The 17811-nt window shown below is 39.7% G+C and overlaps 1 protein-coding gene across 1 annotated transcript in view; it reads right to left on the bottom strand.

The window, feature by feature from the left end:
* Positions 1-17811, bottom strand: part of ADAMTS17 (ADAM metallopeptidase with thrombospondin type 1 motif 17) — a 166633-nt gene that overhangs the window by 78091 nt on the left and 70731 nt on the right. Inside the window, exons 10-11 of the mRNA XM_042824518.1 lie at positions 6817-6957; positions 5956-6106 (exon numbers count right to left, since the gene is read on the bottom strand). Coding sequence (XP_042680452.1) covers positions 5956-6106; positions 6817-6957 — 292 coding nt within the window. The remainder of the gene's footprint in view (positions 1-5955; positions 6107-6816; positions 6958-17811) is intronic.

Raw genomic sequence — 17811 nt, 5'->3', positions numbered from 1 at the left:
AGTCTCCCTAGGAACTGCCCAAAGCATGCTTACAGACAGGAAGATGAGCCCTGACCCCTCTAGAATGGATGCAGCAGGGACTGTTTGCCAAGTATGCCATCATCTGTCATAGTAAAACACTGCTCCTAGGGTTCTATGAAAAGCACTGCAGGAGAAATGGCGAGACAAAGAAATGTAAAAATTCTGTGTTGTTCATTTTGAAAGAAAAAAGCAAAACTGAAAAAAAAACAACGGAGGGAATAAATAAAATGGAAACACAGACTGCATTTCTCAGCCATAGGGAAAGAGAAGAGAGGACTAGCAAAAATAAACACGGATATGTACACCCAGTGTTTAGATGTGGCTGTGAAGATTATGGGAGTTTTCTCTTGAAGTGTTTCACAGATGGGAAGTTCCCAGAAGGCCAGTGGGAGAGGTCTGAATGCCCTTCAAGCTTGTTACACACTATTTTCAGGCTGATACTCAATAGTATTTTGGCTAATTTCGTTAAGTTCAAGCTTCAGCTGTAGATGCCACATCACAAGGCTGTACTAATTCCTTCGCCCTCCCTCTGTGTCTTAATAAGAAAAAGGTAGAATTTCCAAGCTCAAGTGCTTGATTCTTAATAGGCTATCTGTATTATTTTTAAGAGTTTGTTATTTTTATATTCTTAAATTTCCACATTGTATTTTTATAATTTTATTTTGGTTCCCCTCTCTCTTTTTATTTTTCTTTAAACCACTGCACCAGAATGTGTTTTGACCGTGTTCCAAACTGAAACACATACAAAAATTTCTGAAGCATTCCAATAATTGTAAACTGGGCTGTGCTGCCCAGGCAGGAACTCTGCTTCTCTCTCTCTCTCTCTCTCTTTCTCTCTCTTAAACAAAAAGTATTTCCACTGAAAATAAAGAGAAAAAGGTCTCTCTGCAAAGTACAGAAGCAGTGAAATAGGACACTTCAGTTTCATATGTTTCAACGTGAAAATAGTCTACATTTTAACAATCTGCATTAGGAAAACTATAAAATACAGTATAGCAATTGAGAAAATTGTTGCCTTTACTTATTAAAAAAATCTTCTAATTTTATTTTTAGAATTTCTAGGCTTCTTCTCTGCAACCCTCAGTTTTTCCAGCTACATTATTATTATATCATCATTTTCCAGATACATTATTATTGTATTTACACAGAAGTTAAAATGTGTGCGTGTGAAAGAAAATTCTGTAGGCACGTCCCTGGTGATACAGAAAATGACAATAACCTCTATTATTTTCAGAGGAAATCAGCTCACAATCTAAATGCCATGTTCTTGTAAATAGTCCATACATTACTAAATAATAGGGCTTACTATTGTTGTCTGGATCTCACAAATGACTGCAAATAAAGAAAACAGAGCCCTATTGATTCACATGCGTGGAGTCCAAGAGTCCACCCTGGCAGTCTCTTTGTGATTAATATCAAGACCACAGAAAGACCCCCATTTCCTTATATTATTATTATATTCACCATCAATACCATAAAATATGAAAACTGAAGGGATATTTACAATCCATTTAATTATTACAATTGTTGCTTCTTCTTGTTAATTACAGTTCCTCTTCCCTTACATTTTCTTTTCTGTTCCTTTCCCATTTTAGCCCAGAAGTCTATTCAGCCATGTCTGGCTTACAGTCAATTATGCCTTCTTGTTTCATGCTGCTGCTTTGCGGCTCTCAGAAACTGGGAGATGCATATATTTATTGCAAAACAACTTCAGTTCAAGGAAAACAGTAGAGCCAATTCTAGCTGTTTCAAATTTTCTAAAATCAGTATCATGTCAAAATCCACATTCCCAGTTACATCCGAGTAGAGTGTCCCTTTTTCAGCAAAAAACTTCCCTGTAGCAATGTTAATCTCTTCCCACATGCCATTTTAGCCTAAGCACAGTTTTGACTCAAAACAATGCTGAAAGATAATGGTTATGTAAAAACCCGCAAAAATGTGTTAATAATAAATAAGCCAAAAGTCATATTAAACAAAAAGCTGAACACTGGATACAAGAGATAGAAATCACATTTTTTCCATTAATATATAATTTCAGTGCAAAAGCCTCTATTAGTAGGCATGCCAGTCTGAAAAATAAACTCTGAGTTCAGATTATACACACAGGATATTTTCACATGAAATTATGATCAGTGCATTTTTATGCATTTCTGAGGAGAAACACCACTTCTGCCTTGAAACAGACTCAGTCATAAAGCATTTATGCTTTTTGTCTCACTGATCGCCTTGCTAAATGAAAGGACAGCAAAGTGTTAAAGTCTACTCTCTGCAGAGGTCTTCATGGCTCGAGTGGGACAGAAGCCTTTTACTTCCTCCTGCGTGGGGGTCAAATGAATTCACAATACTTGATTCATCACAGAGATCTGAAGAACAGAGGCCAGGCAGGTTGAATTTCCAGTAATTTGCACAACCTAGCATATTGGCCCTGAACTCCCATCAGCATTCAGCAACCAGAGCCCAAAAAGGTCTCTGTGTTCAGGGTACACTGACAATGCACTATGCAGTGTCAAAAGTGCATTTTCTGATTTTGCTCAGAACTTGACAACAGTGGAATCCTTTATCTAATTGCTGCTAACAGCAACTTCTCTCCCTCAAAACAAAAAGGACTGTGCAAACTCTTAGGTGGACCAGAAATCCACTGCAAGAGGGCATGTAATCTTGTTAGTTATTACCATTATATACCATAATAGAAATAGTACTGTTCAATTAACAGAAATGATTGGTCCCTGCCTGACAACCCTCCAGCCTAAAAGCTCCTAAAACAGTCAACATGCACAAGGACATCTTACCTAACAGAGATGTTACAGAATCTGATCTTGAATTACGCAAGTAAGAAGTCGTATTTTACAACAGCAGACAATTGTAGAGTTGATTATCATGTGCTTACTCTGTTAATTAATGTTTTTTTTTAAATATTTTTAAATTTAACTATATTAAAATGTAGAGTCAATGTCCAAATTAAAAAGGAATGCCCAAAGGTATAGTGTACATACAAGTCAGCCTACCTTATAGTTTTTCATTGTTGTTTTACAAATTTGGAACAGGACAGCCAAGACCTACCTTTTTCTAGTTTGGCAAACTGTTACAATTCTGAAGGCCACTATTTTGTATTACCATAGATGGCTTGGTTTGGAAGGGGCCTCAAGGATCATCAAGTTTCAACCCCTGTGCTACAGGCAGGGCCACCAACCTCTGGACCTGGTACTAAACGAGATTGCCAAGGACCCCATCCAACCTGGCCTTGAACACCTCCAGGGATGGAGGTATTATGCCACATGAGTTACCATCAAGAACAAATATGGAAGAGGAATTGTGGAGACTCAATCTGAAATATCAAGATAAGGTTCAATATTCATGGTTTAACTATCAAGTTGGAGCAGTGTCTGAAGTCCAGACGCTGCCAAGCATTTAGGCACCTGGCTCTCTGTGAAAGCAAAGGATATTATATTCCTTTAAAAATTTGTTTCTTGATGCCATAAGGGGAAAGAGCTTACTGCACAGAAAGTTTCTGTGGGTTCACAAAAAAAGTAAAATTTCGAATTTATCTCTGAAATTTGCTCTACAATCAACTGTACTGTATGCATTTTTGCATATAGGTCTCTAGTTTGCCTGATGTAATTATGTGGCTCAGTTATCCCCAATGCAACATTATGATGTAGGTCTTCTGTTAAGTAAGAAAAGTAGACAGTAGACACATGCCATCATAAGAAGACTGAACAGGCTAATTTCCTGAAGTTTATTTCCTTTTTGTAACAAATATTTACTGTCAAATGTTTATTACTTCTACATTTAGATTTTTTTAAAATACTTTATTGAATTAAAAATACCACATTACCATTGGCTAGAAGAGGAGACAGCTACATTTGCCAATAATTTCTACAGCTAATGCCAATGACTAGTGCCAATTTTTTTTTTGGTTCATATTTTTGTAGACAGCTTTGAGACTTACAATACAAGCATTCTGCAGATGAAGCATGAGAAACACAAAGGTGAAAAGAAAAAAATCTCTCAAGGTCTAAAAATTTAAGATGATCATTTCCTCAAGATAATTAATTTCGTTGCCTTCAAACTCCATTTCAGAGTAGCATAACAGGAGGCAATTATTTACGTAAATTTATAGCATGTGCCATAATTGATCCAAAGCTTCTTAGTGTGAATATTAACTCTAATATATGCCTGATAGGGAAAAATAAATACTTCTAAGTGTTTGTCAGCTCTTTTTAATTAGCAGAAGTTGTACAAGGCTTTTCTTTAGAAACTACTAAGGGTTTAGCAAACATCCTTTTTGAGATGAGATTCTGAGGCAGTGATGGAAGGAAAGAACACAGCTTTTACTGTGTTCTAAGGTTAAAAATCATGGGAGACACAAATACCTGCTGTCTGTATTATGCAGAGAGGACAAGCACCTGTTGGTTTGTTATTCTGGCAAGAAATTTGTTCCTGAAACAATTCCAGACTGTACTGGTGGACATGCATGAGAAATGCTGACCACCTAGCAGTAGGCTGACATTCTTCTTAAGCATCGGCCAATCCAGAAACAGAACGTGTTTGGGTTTTTTTCAGTCACAAGGAAAATAGTGAATATCTGTTCCAACACCAATCAAGCTTTGTGACACCCACACAAGTGGAAAAACTTTAACTATCCTAGATAGATCTGGGATTTTCTTTACAGACCTAAATTCTAACATTTTGCTTCTTGTTTGGTAGTCCCAGTGGTCTGCATTTTCTTGGTGGATCTGGAAAATAGAATCTCTCCAGATTCTTTTCTTACTGTTTTAAATTAGCTTGCTTCCAAATCCAAAACAAATAAAACAACAAATTTGGAACTAAGACCACGTTCCCATGATTTGCACATTTTCAACAGTTTTAGTCATTTGGCACTTAGAAACCTCAGTTATCACTGATTATTATTGTCACTGTTAGAAATGATTTCAGATCTTAAGATTGTTCAGAATGGCATTGAAGGACAATTTACAAGTGGCTAATCAATGACAGCAAGAAACCTGACTACTCTATACCTATCTAGGACAGATTGCTCCAGCTGGCACTGGTTACATGATACAGGGCTTCATGACTTTCTTCTGGGTATTTCTGAGGCCATGATGGAAGTCTTTTTCCAGTCCCTATTTGAAATGAGATGTAGACAAGCTCTGGTGAGGATACAAGGCATCTAATTACATCTAAGACTTTAAGAAGAATTTAGATATCTAAATTCAGAAATTTAGACAAAAGAAAAAAGTCAGAAAAATAAGTTAGGAAAGTTAGGCTGCCTCATCTCAAATACGATCTACTTCTAGAAACACCAAAAATCACTGTTTCTATTATGCTGCCCAGCCATATGATACGAGCCATGTTGCACCCAAAGTGTGACTAAACATCATTTTGCTTAGAAAACACATAGAAAGGGGCCTGATTCTGCATAAACATTTAATTGATACCACAAAGGAAAAAGTCATTAATATTTCCTTTGCAAGGAGTTAGAGTCAGCTTATAAGGACACTGGAATGGTCCAAAGGTAAAGTCTACTGAAAGATCCACACAGACATCTAGCAGGAGAGCTTTCCTGTGAGAAGATACTTTCATCTCAGCTGAACTATCAGGAAAACAATCTCTATTGAGTCCTTCTGAGAAACAGTGTTGAAAGGGAAGAGTGCCTAAATTAAGAATGAGTACAAACAGAAGTTCTTCTGTATCTGCTGTGGGACATTAACAAGACCGATGTGGGGAAAAGAAGAGGACTGCAGAAGTACGTATGTGCTGTTGACATGAAAACCAAATAAAGCTTGTCTACTGATTTTGTATCGGCAGTGCTAAATACTCCGAAAATCCCACTACAATTCTGAGGAAGGCACAGACTCCTTCACTTCCTCAACATTAAACAGCTATATTTCCACATCCCAACCTCATTTCCAGTTATACTCCACGAGCTCTTACCTCCATATTTTTACAGAATGTAGCATTGGTCCCAAAGAGGATCTGGCACTGTTCATCGGCACTGTAGTGCATTCCTGGCAGCTTGTGAGGGAGCCGCACTGCATATTGGCTTCGGGGGTCTGTTACTAGCAAACAGGTGCTGACCTTGGACCTGTGGAGTGAGATAATTAAACATGCCTTTAAGGGAAAGCACCTTTGAACTGGAATGTTAGATCACTGCTGTAGAGCAGCTGCTGTCCTATCTTTAATAGGGAATCTGATGACCTTCTATGAAATAGTGATGATTTTCCCAATATCTTTCTGGAAGCTAAATCACTAAGCCTATTAATAGAAGGGTTCTTGAGAACTCATCCTCCACCTCAGGCCTTGAAGCAGAATACACTGCATTTACATCATTCTCTGTAAATATTTGTCTGAAATCTGATGGGGACTCAATTCTGCCCTTAGGCTAAAGCCCAGTAGCTTTACAAGCTTTACAAAGATCCCTAGAAAGCCTTCTATCAAGTCTCACCTGAATCCCCCTCGCTGAACTTTAAGCCCTTGGCTTCTTATCTAGCACAGAAATAAAGGAAAGATTTTTGCCTTTGTCTTCAAAACAATTTTTGACAAACTGGAATATCTTTGAGTCACCTTCCCTCTGTCAGGGACCAGAGGGTTCTGCATTCTGGACCTGGGTCCAGATGCAACTCCTTTTTCAACTTTACACTTTAATGTAAACTTCTCTCATTATTTTCCTTTCACTTCCACCTCTATTCCTAATTATCCATGCTGAATCCATTCCTAGAAATAAAGGTGCTAGCTGCTTTCAGAGTTTAACTGTATGTGTAAGATCACAATGAAAGAGTACGGTGCAATCCTTACTTTAGGAAGTTTTCAAGGTCATCGCGACTGCATGAAGACCAGGAGAGGTCACTGGGGTTCCTGCCCTTGACCCATTCTCCAGACATAATATGAGACCTCCCTGCACAGGGAGGATGATCGTCATCATGGCTCATTCCCATGCTGTTTAATTAAAACAAAACAAGAAAAACGTCTATCAAGTTACCACGTTGGACATTTTCAAATCTCACAGCTGTTATCAGAGTCAGGAAGAGGCTACACAAATAATGCAGAAATATTCACCTCATGCTGGAATATGTCTCATGAATAAACTATAGAGTTGTTTATATTTTTTTATAATTGTATATATATATGTGTGCATATATGTATAATCTATAAAATTAAACTATAAATGGAAGGTTCCTTCAATTTATCCACTGCCTTAACTTCACCCAGGTTCTAATATTTGTTTGCTGGAAGTTTTTAAATGTGCTTCACCTGGGTTTTCCTATAGAAATTGTAACTACTTGTGGGTTCATGAAGTGTCAGCCTGGATGTAACAGATCTAAAGGATATCTGCTAGACCATCAAAGATAGCATTTACTGAAAATTTGGAATCTCTTTCCCAAATCCAGTGGATATGACTCCTACAACCACGCTGATAAAATGGTCAAACTAGCCCTAGAGATGGGCCAATTTTGTTGCTCTCTCAGGGTAAATCTGCAGCAATTCCTCTCTTAAGAAAGATTTCTCTAACTTCGTGGCATTACACCATCTCTCTCATCTAACTCTGAAGTGTTGAGTTTCTGTTTAGATCACACGGTCTGCACTGGCCTTTCTGTCCTAAATTATTCTGTGACTCTACGATGACTCTAACAGCAAAGCTCAGGTAGCCTGAATCAGAATCAAGCTCCCATTTTTGCAAGCACTGTCCAAACAAGCACAAAGACTGCCCCATGCCAGCAAGAAGAGAATATAACCTACTCAGCAAAACAAGCAATCTAAACAAACAGTACAAATGGTGTAGTACAAATATACTGGGAGGAACTTAAATACATTCACTGAGAATTTTAGTGTTCTAAAACAAAAAGTCTTACTTTAAAAGTTCTCTCCACTCTACCCCTCAGGACACTTCTGCCATTAGAAATGTCCACCATGGGCTGCTACTGTAAATCACCATTCAGAGGAGCCTCGCTCTGTTGTCTTTCTAGGAAGGTGAATCTCCTCTGGATGAGGTGAGCCTTCAGGAACAGCTCCAAAGGCAGCAGAGAAGGATAAATGATGTACACAGGTTCATCTGCTGCACCAGTGAAATGTCAGAGGTCCTAAGTGGCAATTCTGCACACAGCTTATTGTATCATGCTGCCCAGCAGCAAAAGAAAGTTAAGGATTTTCCATCCTACTTCAAAACGACCATTAAAATTATTTTTGAAGTTATACAGAATAATAACATTTTGAGATGTTAACATCTTTCCTTTGATTCCAACGTGAAGTGGAAAACGGTTTTCAGACAAAAAGTGTCTCGTTTGGCCAGGGTCACATTTTAGCAAAGTAACAGCCACCAGTTGGGCCAAAAACAGATTAAGAGGAACTCTGGAGGTCTCCAACCTGCTGGACTGAGCAGGGCAGAAGCAGTCCCTTAAAAATGGTATTGGACGCTTTAATAGACGTTATTTCTTCAAGGCTCCTGTTTGCTTTCTGACTACACTCTTGGCTTTGCTTCTTTCCATTTTTGGGATTCAACTGTTCAAAATCTAAACACAACATACATTTCTAGTTGCAATGAACCAAAACCAGCTTCAGCAGCTTGATAATTATGGCTTAGATTAAACCACCAGTTATGCTATTTTTAGCTTAAAGCGAAGATTATACAGCAGTCTATTATTCTAGGTTTATCTCCAGGGACATTATTATTTCTAGCAAAACTACATTTAACAATTTTTAGAAGTTCACAGCTATGCTTGTTTCTAAACCTTTGAGGTTTTGAACACAGCAGAAACATTAACATCAAGCACATTTTGTTTGATGCAGGCAGGAATAATTTAACAGTCTATTAGTAAGTCTGACTTAAAAACAGCAAAGAGTGAAATTCCTGCTCCGTTGAAGTGAATGGGAGTTTTGCCATTGACTTCAACGTTGCCTGCGTTTCACTCCAAATATTTTACTCATGTTGTTTCTACAAACCGAGAAAACTGTTCACATGCTAGGAAGAAAGTTCCTGCAGTATTCCTGCAATGCAAATAAGCCCGTGTTACTGAACTTGAGGAAGGGAAGACCTGAACACGATGAAGCAAGTCAGGTACATTTGTTGGAATTCCTCCAGAGGAAACTTTGCTTGTCTAAAAATGCCAGATTAGAAGGCCTCCTGTAGTCACACTGCAATTGTGTTAACTTTTCTAATGGAAACAATGCAGGTTTTCAAGGTTTCTGCCAGCTTGCCTGCCTTGTGACTGCCACACTGTTGAGGCTTGAACTTATGTCCCCTAGATTTCTGCTCTGACAAGGTTTCTATGGCATGGGACTCAGCAGTGCATGCTCCCATTCTGGTAAGTCCTTGTTGTCAATTCAGCTGTCCCACATATAAAAGAAAAAAGGTGGAGAAAAACACATCTTCCCAGCTTTCCAACCTGTTTCAGAATCCCTGATTTTATCTTTTCCATGGAAGGCTAGTTTATTTTAGAGCTCCTTAATTAAGAAATGTTTTAGCTTTCTGATTACTTGTTCGTTGTAATTTATTAAAAATGGGATAATTTTGTTGACAAACAACACAGGCAAATTACTTATTAGTACATATCTGTCCTTAATTTTATTTTAAACCTGAGTTCATGAAAGACTCCTGCTCGGGAGAAATGCTGAGGCTAATACTCATTGCTCAGATTTGATTTTGCAGGGGTGTTTGACACAAAAAGAACGTAATCTCTAAATAGACTGACTCAGAACTCACGTCTCAGAGCTATTTGCAGGCTTCTTGTGAAATTCTTTCAAGTTTTACTTGTGTGGAAATTGCTGCTTTTCTGAATCACTCCTGGTTTCTTAGCAGAAATTCTTTAAAAAGTCGTAAGTGTAGAAGAATTGAGCCTGAGATATTGGTATGAATCAAAGTAGCCCTGCTAAGTCAGAAGAACCATGCCAGTTTATATTAGCTTGGGATCTGGCCTCAAGGTATATAAGCAACCTCTACTGGCCCCTCGCTGATGAGTTTCTGTTAGAATGAAACCAGCAACACCTTTGGAGTCTGTTTTAATTGGCAGAGCAGAACTTTTCCCAGCATCTATTTTCCCTTACAATGATTCACTCGAGGAAAGGACTAAATGACCTGCCGGACTAAGGCATACCCTAGCATGCTAACACATTCTTTTCTGAAGTTCAAGGGTCTCTAGTGACAACATTTTTCCTAAATGCATAGTAAATGTAATGCCGTGCTAATTCATTTCATTAATATGCTCCCCTGCTTTTAGCAGGGATAAATCAGACAGAGCGTTATGTATTTGTACTAAACAACAATGCAAGTGCTGATTCAGTATTCTGCCTTTTCTTTGTGATCATCTAATCTTACCTGCTAGTCAGAAGTTCACGCGGAATTAGAAGCACATAATCAGACTCTTGAAATATTCTGTGACGAGAAGGAGTTCTATTCTTACACAAACAGATCATGAAAACAGAGCCAATAAAAATGGCTCTTAGATTAGAAGGTTAAATTGGCACTACATAACCTTGGAGACCCCGTGTGCTGTTCAGGTCATTTGTATCCCTTTTACCAAGGGTGGCAAACACATGCTGCATAATACCTTTCATGTTGCAAAGCCAGCACAGCCATTAGAGATGAGCAGGACTCAGTTTCACTTTGTTCTCTTACTACCACAATCATTAAATCCATTCTATGCAGTTAAATATCAGCCTTTGGTTCATCACACTCTCCCTCTTGAAGATAACAAGATTCCACACAGGCAAGCAAGAATGGCTGGGACTGTCAGCTTTTCAGCAGGGTCCCTTCATTGTGTATTTATTCAGAGTAAGCACAATGGGACTCTGGTTTCACACTCCAGATTCTCTTCTAATGTAAATAACGCAACGGTTATCAGTTGAAGATGCAAGGTATCACTGATGGAGTCCCACAGCATATTTATTATTGATTACCATATGTGAGTCCAGAAACAAGCTGACTGACCTGAGCTCTGCCTGTTAACAGAGTCATGACATGGCAAGCTTTATCCCAAGTCGCTACAAGGCAACAAAACTAAATCTCTTTGAAGCTGCTTTTTGCAAAATGAGACTCTGCTATGAATAAAAAACACCACACAGTCTCTCCATACTCTGGCCTCTCTGAAGCCTGTGCTCCCTTCCAGGACACCACTCTCTGTCAGAGTCTACACAGCAATTAGAATTGGGTCAGCATGCCAGAATTACACTCAGGGCCTGAGCTGGCCAGTTTCTTGTGTAACTCTTTTTTAGCTAAATGCAATTAAGACGTTTGTTTTCCCACAGCAATACTAAATAAATGCACTTGCTTTGTTTATTTTGGTCATTAGTAAAGCTTCTCCTCTAGACAGTAAATGTAACTAAGCTGTTCTGTTTACCCTTGCTGCTTTTTCCAGTGTTTCCTGTTATTATTTAAAAGCCTGAGCCAAAGCCTACCAAAGCCTGTGGAAAGCCTTCAATGCACAGTGCACTGCACCTCCAAGTTCTTAGGCCATGTATACAAATCTTCATCAGAACCACTATGACTCTCAACAGGTTTCCTATTAAAAGCCCCACATCTGAGTTTAAGAATAATGCCAAAGGCTGAGGGAAACTGATTTAAAATACGATTTAAGCTTTTCAAACAGCTGCACGTTTGTGGCTGGTAACAGACCACTGAAAAACCCCAAGGTTTATTGTCTCACACACCCCTTCTGGAAGGGAGAGATTATAAAGTAGGGGGAAGACACACAAGTTTGATGGAAAACATCATCAGCTGTAAAACAAATGCTTTTCTTCAAGCAGAAAGAGACTGGCAAGGTAAATAATGAAGTATGATGAAGAAAAACCTTTAAAAAAAAAAAAAACCCACACCCAGAAGTGGAAATACCATGAACTACTACTACTCCTTCTGTTTCAAATAAGCACTTCAGCTGCCTATTAATAAGAGATTCTCCACAGCCTCTGCAAAAGCCAAACCTTTCCATTGGTCTGCACAGAGCTCAGGGTGAGTCAGATGCTGATTCACTTTAGAAATGAGTGGCAATCAGGGCTAGTAAGGCTACCCGAGGTGACCTGGCTGTCATTATAGCTGTTTGTTAAACTTGTGCACGACACACAGTTGTCCTCCACACAATGAGCACTAATGCCTAAGTCACCATTTCTCTGAAGGACAGTAGAAGAGGATGATCAGCTGTCAACACAGAAAAGAGGAAAGTGGTCTGTCTCTCATGACTACAGGCAGCGTAATCCAAAAAGGAGTCTTTCAATACTTGAAGGACCAACTCACAAATAGTGTAAGCTCAACAAGACATTCAAAAGGAAGGACTCCTTGGATCCACTTGTCCCGTAGACCAACATGGACTCAAAGAATCAAGCAAAGGTTCTGCTACAGAAATGTAACAGACTGGCATAGAAGGCAGGTTTTTGCATTCTTGGCTGATCCTTATTTGCTGGAAAGCATGCTTTCACTACCCGTGTTTGTAACAGGAGGCTCTCAGCCCTTTTCTAAAGCATTCTGTTTTTGCAAAGCAGCAGTGCTGTAAGAGTTCTGTGCAGTACCAGAAGTTGCATGTTACAGCAGGGTAGGTCACTACCGACCTTCTCAAGAGAGCACATGGGGAAAAGTCATTCCCTGTGACTCATCTTGTCCCAGCACACCGAGGTGATCTAGCATTAACCACAAAGCCAGGATTTGGGGCAAATTTCTGCCTCAACCCCATGGTGGCAATTAAATGCACATGGAGGGCAAACATAACAGCATCCTCACTCAGTGTGAACGGGAAAGAGGAAAACTGTAACTTAACTTGCTCTGGCATTTCAGTGTAGGCAGGATGAAAATACCAAATGGAAAGCCTGCTATTTACATGCCTTGGGCACAAGTCCCACTTTTATCCATATAGAGGACAAAATTCCTCCCACTTCCCGCCTCCTATTGGGTCTTCATGAATTGTTGAGATGGGAATTTTATCTCTATTCTGCATCCAATTTCAGCTACAAAGGAAGATGCTGACATGGAAGGTTATACAAGGTGCATGAGAACGTTAAGCATGAATATTAAACACAAATCAACGTAGATCACTAAGCAGAGAATGTATGTCAACAGTTCTCAGCAGCTACTGACTTGGGCTGGATTTGAACCAACAACTTAGAAGTGGGAGACAGTATATCACATAATCAAGCCTGTGAGTCGTCCAGTCCCAAATCGAGTTCAATGTTAGGAATTTTTATTAACGTTTGAAATTGAAGCTGTGTCACTGGAAAGATGCCTACTTCTGAACTGGTTCAACATGTTTAACATTTCAATATAAAATGCTGATATCTTGCAAGTTACGAGGCTTCCAACCAGTTGAGAATAACAGGCAGAAGTGAGGCATAACGGAGGCACAGTTGCTCATTAGAGCTGAAATTATAATAGGAGGTGCAATGCAAAATGAGGACAGGAAGTTTAAAGTAAGATTGACCTAGGAAGGTGATGCATCTGTGAAGTAAATGAAGAGATGCAAAGACAGCCAGAGGAGTCAGAAGGGAGTCCAAGTGAGGCTTGGATGGAGGACAAACTAACAAATGCTGGGGAAACACGCTGGGGTGAGCTGTGCTGGGAAAGAGTCACTGAAATAGCTTGCATAACCTTCTTACACAAACAGAGGTCACCAGGTCCGTTGGCTTAATGGAAAACAGGCTATTTCACCTTGTGCTTTTCAAAGACATAAACACAGTTATTTAAATATAACTCAACTATTTCAGAGGTACTCTGGTGAGCTGAGATGAAGAGGGGAAGACAACTCTACTTAAAGCATTTAAAGTAATCAAAGACATTTATTATGTACATAATGTTATCCACATGAGGATGGGTGCTATTGCTTTACTTATCAGAAGAGACAACATTTTAAGGGAGTCATGACTAACAGACTCTTACAGTCATAAGCAAGGTTATTCACTCTCTAATGATGAAGTAACCAGACATTTTCTATAGTTATCTGCTCATCAAATAAACAAGAAGTCAGTGACAGCAAGTGAGAACACTTGAATGTCTACGGTGAATAGCAGTGTGGAAAGCTGTGGTTTATTCAGCTGCATGACAGATCCAGCCCTATATGATATGGTTTTGATTTAACAATAATTATTTCTTCTGCCATAGAATCTGTAAGGCAGCAATTATGGGCTTGTGAAGCAAAGGTCATGCAGCACACACTAGAGACTAACACGGCAGACACAGGCCCACAGCACTGTTCTCACCTAAGCACTTCATCTGAAAGCCTGCTGCCCCCAGTGGTCCTGGATACCGGTAACTGAGCTGGCCTAACCCCTCTGACATCAGTGGCAGTCCTTCGAGTTGGTTTGATGGAAGTTAGACCAGAGCCATGAAGATGAATCACCTTATGATTACTTCTCCAGCAATAACATACTGGTCTACACTATTAACTACGTTTTCCAATAGACATCAAGTTTCTCTCTTGAGATTCCTTGGTGCCTGTTCTGCAGAGGGGCTGCTTCTCAGCAGAACAGGCAGTACTTGAGATATTCCAAGGCTTTTGGTAAGATGAAAGTCTCCAGTTGCAACACAACTGAACACTCACCATCACAATGATCTTCCTCTGTCACATCTGATTTGTGGGATGCAGTCCTGACATAGCAATGATTCAGTGTTTCTGGTAAGAATAATCAACAGTGGGTAGTATACAAGGTAGCAGAAAAGGGAGTGCTCCAGCAAACACAAAGTCCTAGGAAAAGCTGAATTTGATCAATACGTGCACAAATAAACTTGGTGGAAACTTCATATTGAAAAGACAGAATTATCTCAAAACAGCACTTCTTTCTCATCTTAACATCCACTAAGGAGTTCAACATAACACCTAAACCAAATCTCTAAATGTGAGAGCTGCCAACCTGTTGCGAGAGCTGTCAGCAGTATGACTTAGACGCAGAAAGGAATGTGATTATGTAGCAGAGTTAACAGTTCAGTACCAGTACAATCTCTCAGAGCACAGGTGGGGTCCTGACCTGTTCAGAATCTCATCTCTTTAAAGGAAGATCTGTTAAGCCACAAAGCGAGGTGTAACTTGCAGTCACGAGGGGGTGAGCATGTAAAGACTTCAGCAGTCCTCTCCTCTACTACATATAGACTCAAATAGTTTGATCATGTTAATGTAGAAAGGAACACAGCTGAGCACAAGCAATGAACACATAGGAAAGGCTTATGCAATGAATCCAATCATAGGAATACTGTCCAGCATCATACAGCAATGACTGCCCAGGGCTAAATGTGCTCCTTCTCTGCCCTTACATCCTCCAAAGAGGATCAGGAGCTCACCACACTTACAGTAACAGTTTCACAGTCTTTTATGAGCTCATGACAGTTCACAGAGATTTCCTACCCAGCCTTTCTTTTTGGCACTATGAGCCTCACCATCATCATCTTACAGCATGTACATTTCTACACCCTCTGCATCCCCAGAGACCCACCCCATCTTCACAGCAGTCACTGAACCATATGATCTGCATTTCTACTTCTTTTCCTTGCCAACAATGCACAGAGACAACAGCAGCACCACTAAGAGTCACGGACTGTTATAACAGTCTGAAGACTGTTGAAGGGGTGAACGCTATACAAAAACTACTCATACCATACATCAAAGTGACTGCTGTCTAGAAAGGCTGAATAATAAAGCTTCTCTCCAGCTACTTGCCATGATCACTGCTGAGCTGTGAGCCTAAAGCAGGAATAAAATTATCTGAGGGTCAAAGTGTAACATCTCCATGAAAAATGTGTATATTCAGCCATTCCCTTGGCCTCCACAAGATTTGACCCACCTCTTGGGCATGAAAAATGTACGCTTTCTTTCTCTCTTTCTCTCTTTCCTTCTCTCTCTCTCACTTTCTTCAGTCTGGTTTCAGAAAGGAGCACCATGTATGAAAAAAAACACAGCAGTGGGCAGAGAAAAACTGCACATTTCTCTTTTTTTTTTTTCTTATGGTAAGCAAAAGCTTCTGCACTCCATCTGCAGCTCCTTGTATGCAGAGAACACCCTGGTGCATCACAGCAGTAACATGCTGAAACATAACAAGCTGCTTGCTTTCAGCACTGCCAGGAAGTGGGTGAGAACAAAACCCCACAAAATGTGACTTGCATTTCCTCAACAGATGAAAAGTAAATATGAATCGTAGGGTGTGAAAAAGACAAAACCCTGATACAGATGGGTGGGAGACTTGTTCATGTGCTACGGAATACAGACAAGAGCTCAGTGAGAACAGCTGACAGCTTTGTCCTTCAAGATGTTACCAACCTAAGAAGTAAGCTGCAAGTAATCACCTGAGTGCGCTTCCCTGAAACTTCAAAGAAAACAGCGAAAGCCTCCAGTCAACTACACTAATTACTGAGAATAAAACCTGAACCAAGAGATGCAACATAAGACGCTCTTAAAAGAAAAATCTCCAGAGAAAGGAGAAACACTGAGCATATTTGTTAAATATGTGCAACACGAGTAACCACAGATGTCCCACACTACCCCACCAGGAAGCCACCCACTACTGAGCAATGGGGAAAAGGCAGCCTGAGGAACACACTGTTCCTGTGGAATCAGGAATGCTGGCTGTCTTCCCCAGGCTTGGAGATGAATTCTGCATTCATGAAGGTGGGAATGAGGAGATGGCAAACTTCAAAAGACAGAGGCATGAAGTAACTGTAATGTGCGTAATTCTACCAGCACCAACTCTTCAAAAGTCCCCAGAGAAGCCAGAGGATACATGCTTCCAGAACAGTAGCAACCCTGTTCACAGGGAAGAAGTATTTTTCAGCCTCTTTCTTTTATTCTTTCTTTTGATGTAGGTTGCCAATCATTGTGGAGTTGCAGACCTAGTGCAAAAAAATGATACGATGTGATATCTCACACTAAGTCACCAACAAGTCAGGTGAACGCAGGGGACAGTAACAAACCCACGTGTTCTCTTTTGCTTCCAAGAATGAAAAAAAGGAAATCTTTCCAGAAAAAAATGTTGCACAGGGAACTTGTGACCCAATTCTGCTAGTTCCAGTTATAACCCAACAATGGATCATTTTGCAAGAGCCAAAACCCTTCTGTTGAAGGCACCTGCTGCAAGGATATTTTATTTTTCAGTTGTATCCTTGTCACAGCCATTCCCACCAACACGGGCATGCTTCTACCCCTACCAGAAATTTTGTTTCTAATAATGCTCCCCTTATGTACAAGCTTCCTCAACTCTTGGGATTTTCATGATGGTGCTTCAGGGGGAAAAAAAAAGCCATAATCATTGCATCATCCGGCCTTGGCTGTTAAATGACTTAACAGTTCAGAACACTATGTTACTTGTCTCACTTGTTCCATCAGAGGGGAGACTTGATATCAAACAAGAACACTGCAAATTACAGCTTGGTATCAAAGCTCTTTTGAAGTGATACGTTCAGAGCAGTACTGAACTGGAATTCTTTGGGTACTGGAGATGCTTGGTGGCAACCTCAAGGAACATGAAGCCAAGACTGCTTTCATATTGTAAAAGAACATCACGTGAAGAAAGGTAAAAAAGGCAACTTGACAGGAGATATTATTGCTCTGAATGACCTTGGCTTGAATGTGTTAATTTGAAAACAAATTACAGAGAAACATAAAACCCTTCTTACAGGAGCCTGCTCATATAATCCAGAGAAGGTGCACACAGTAATGCATTTTACAAACTGGTAAGGTTTAAAATACTGTACAGTTTTCAGAATAAACCTCCAAATGTGTACTGCAGCAATAAGGGAATAAAAAGAAAATATCAACAGACACAGTAAGACATAAAATACATATACATACATATACTCAGTGGAGAAGATGACACTTAAAAATGAATAGATGGGAG

This window comes from Centrocercus urophasianus, unplaced genomic scaffold, assembly GCF_019232065.1.
Source record: "Centrocercus urophasianus isolate 14NV4802_14NV808 unplaced genomic scaffold, USGS_Curo_1.0 seq_23, whole genome shotgun sequence".
NCBI classification, from domain to species: domain Eukaryota; kingdom Metazoa; phylum Chordata; class Aves; order Galliformes; family Phasianidae; genus Centrocercus; species Centrocercus urophasianus.
Note: the sequence above shows the minus strand (reverse complement) of the source record. Positions and strands in the feature narration are given on the sequence as shown.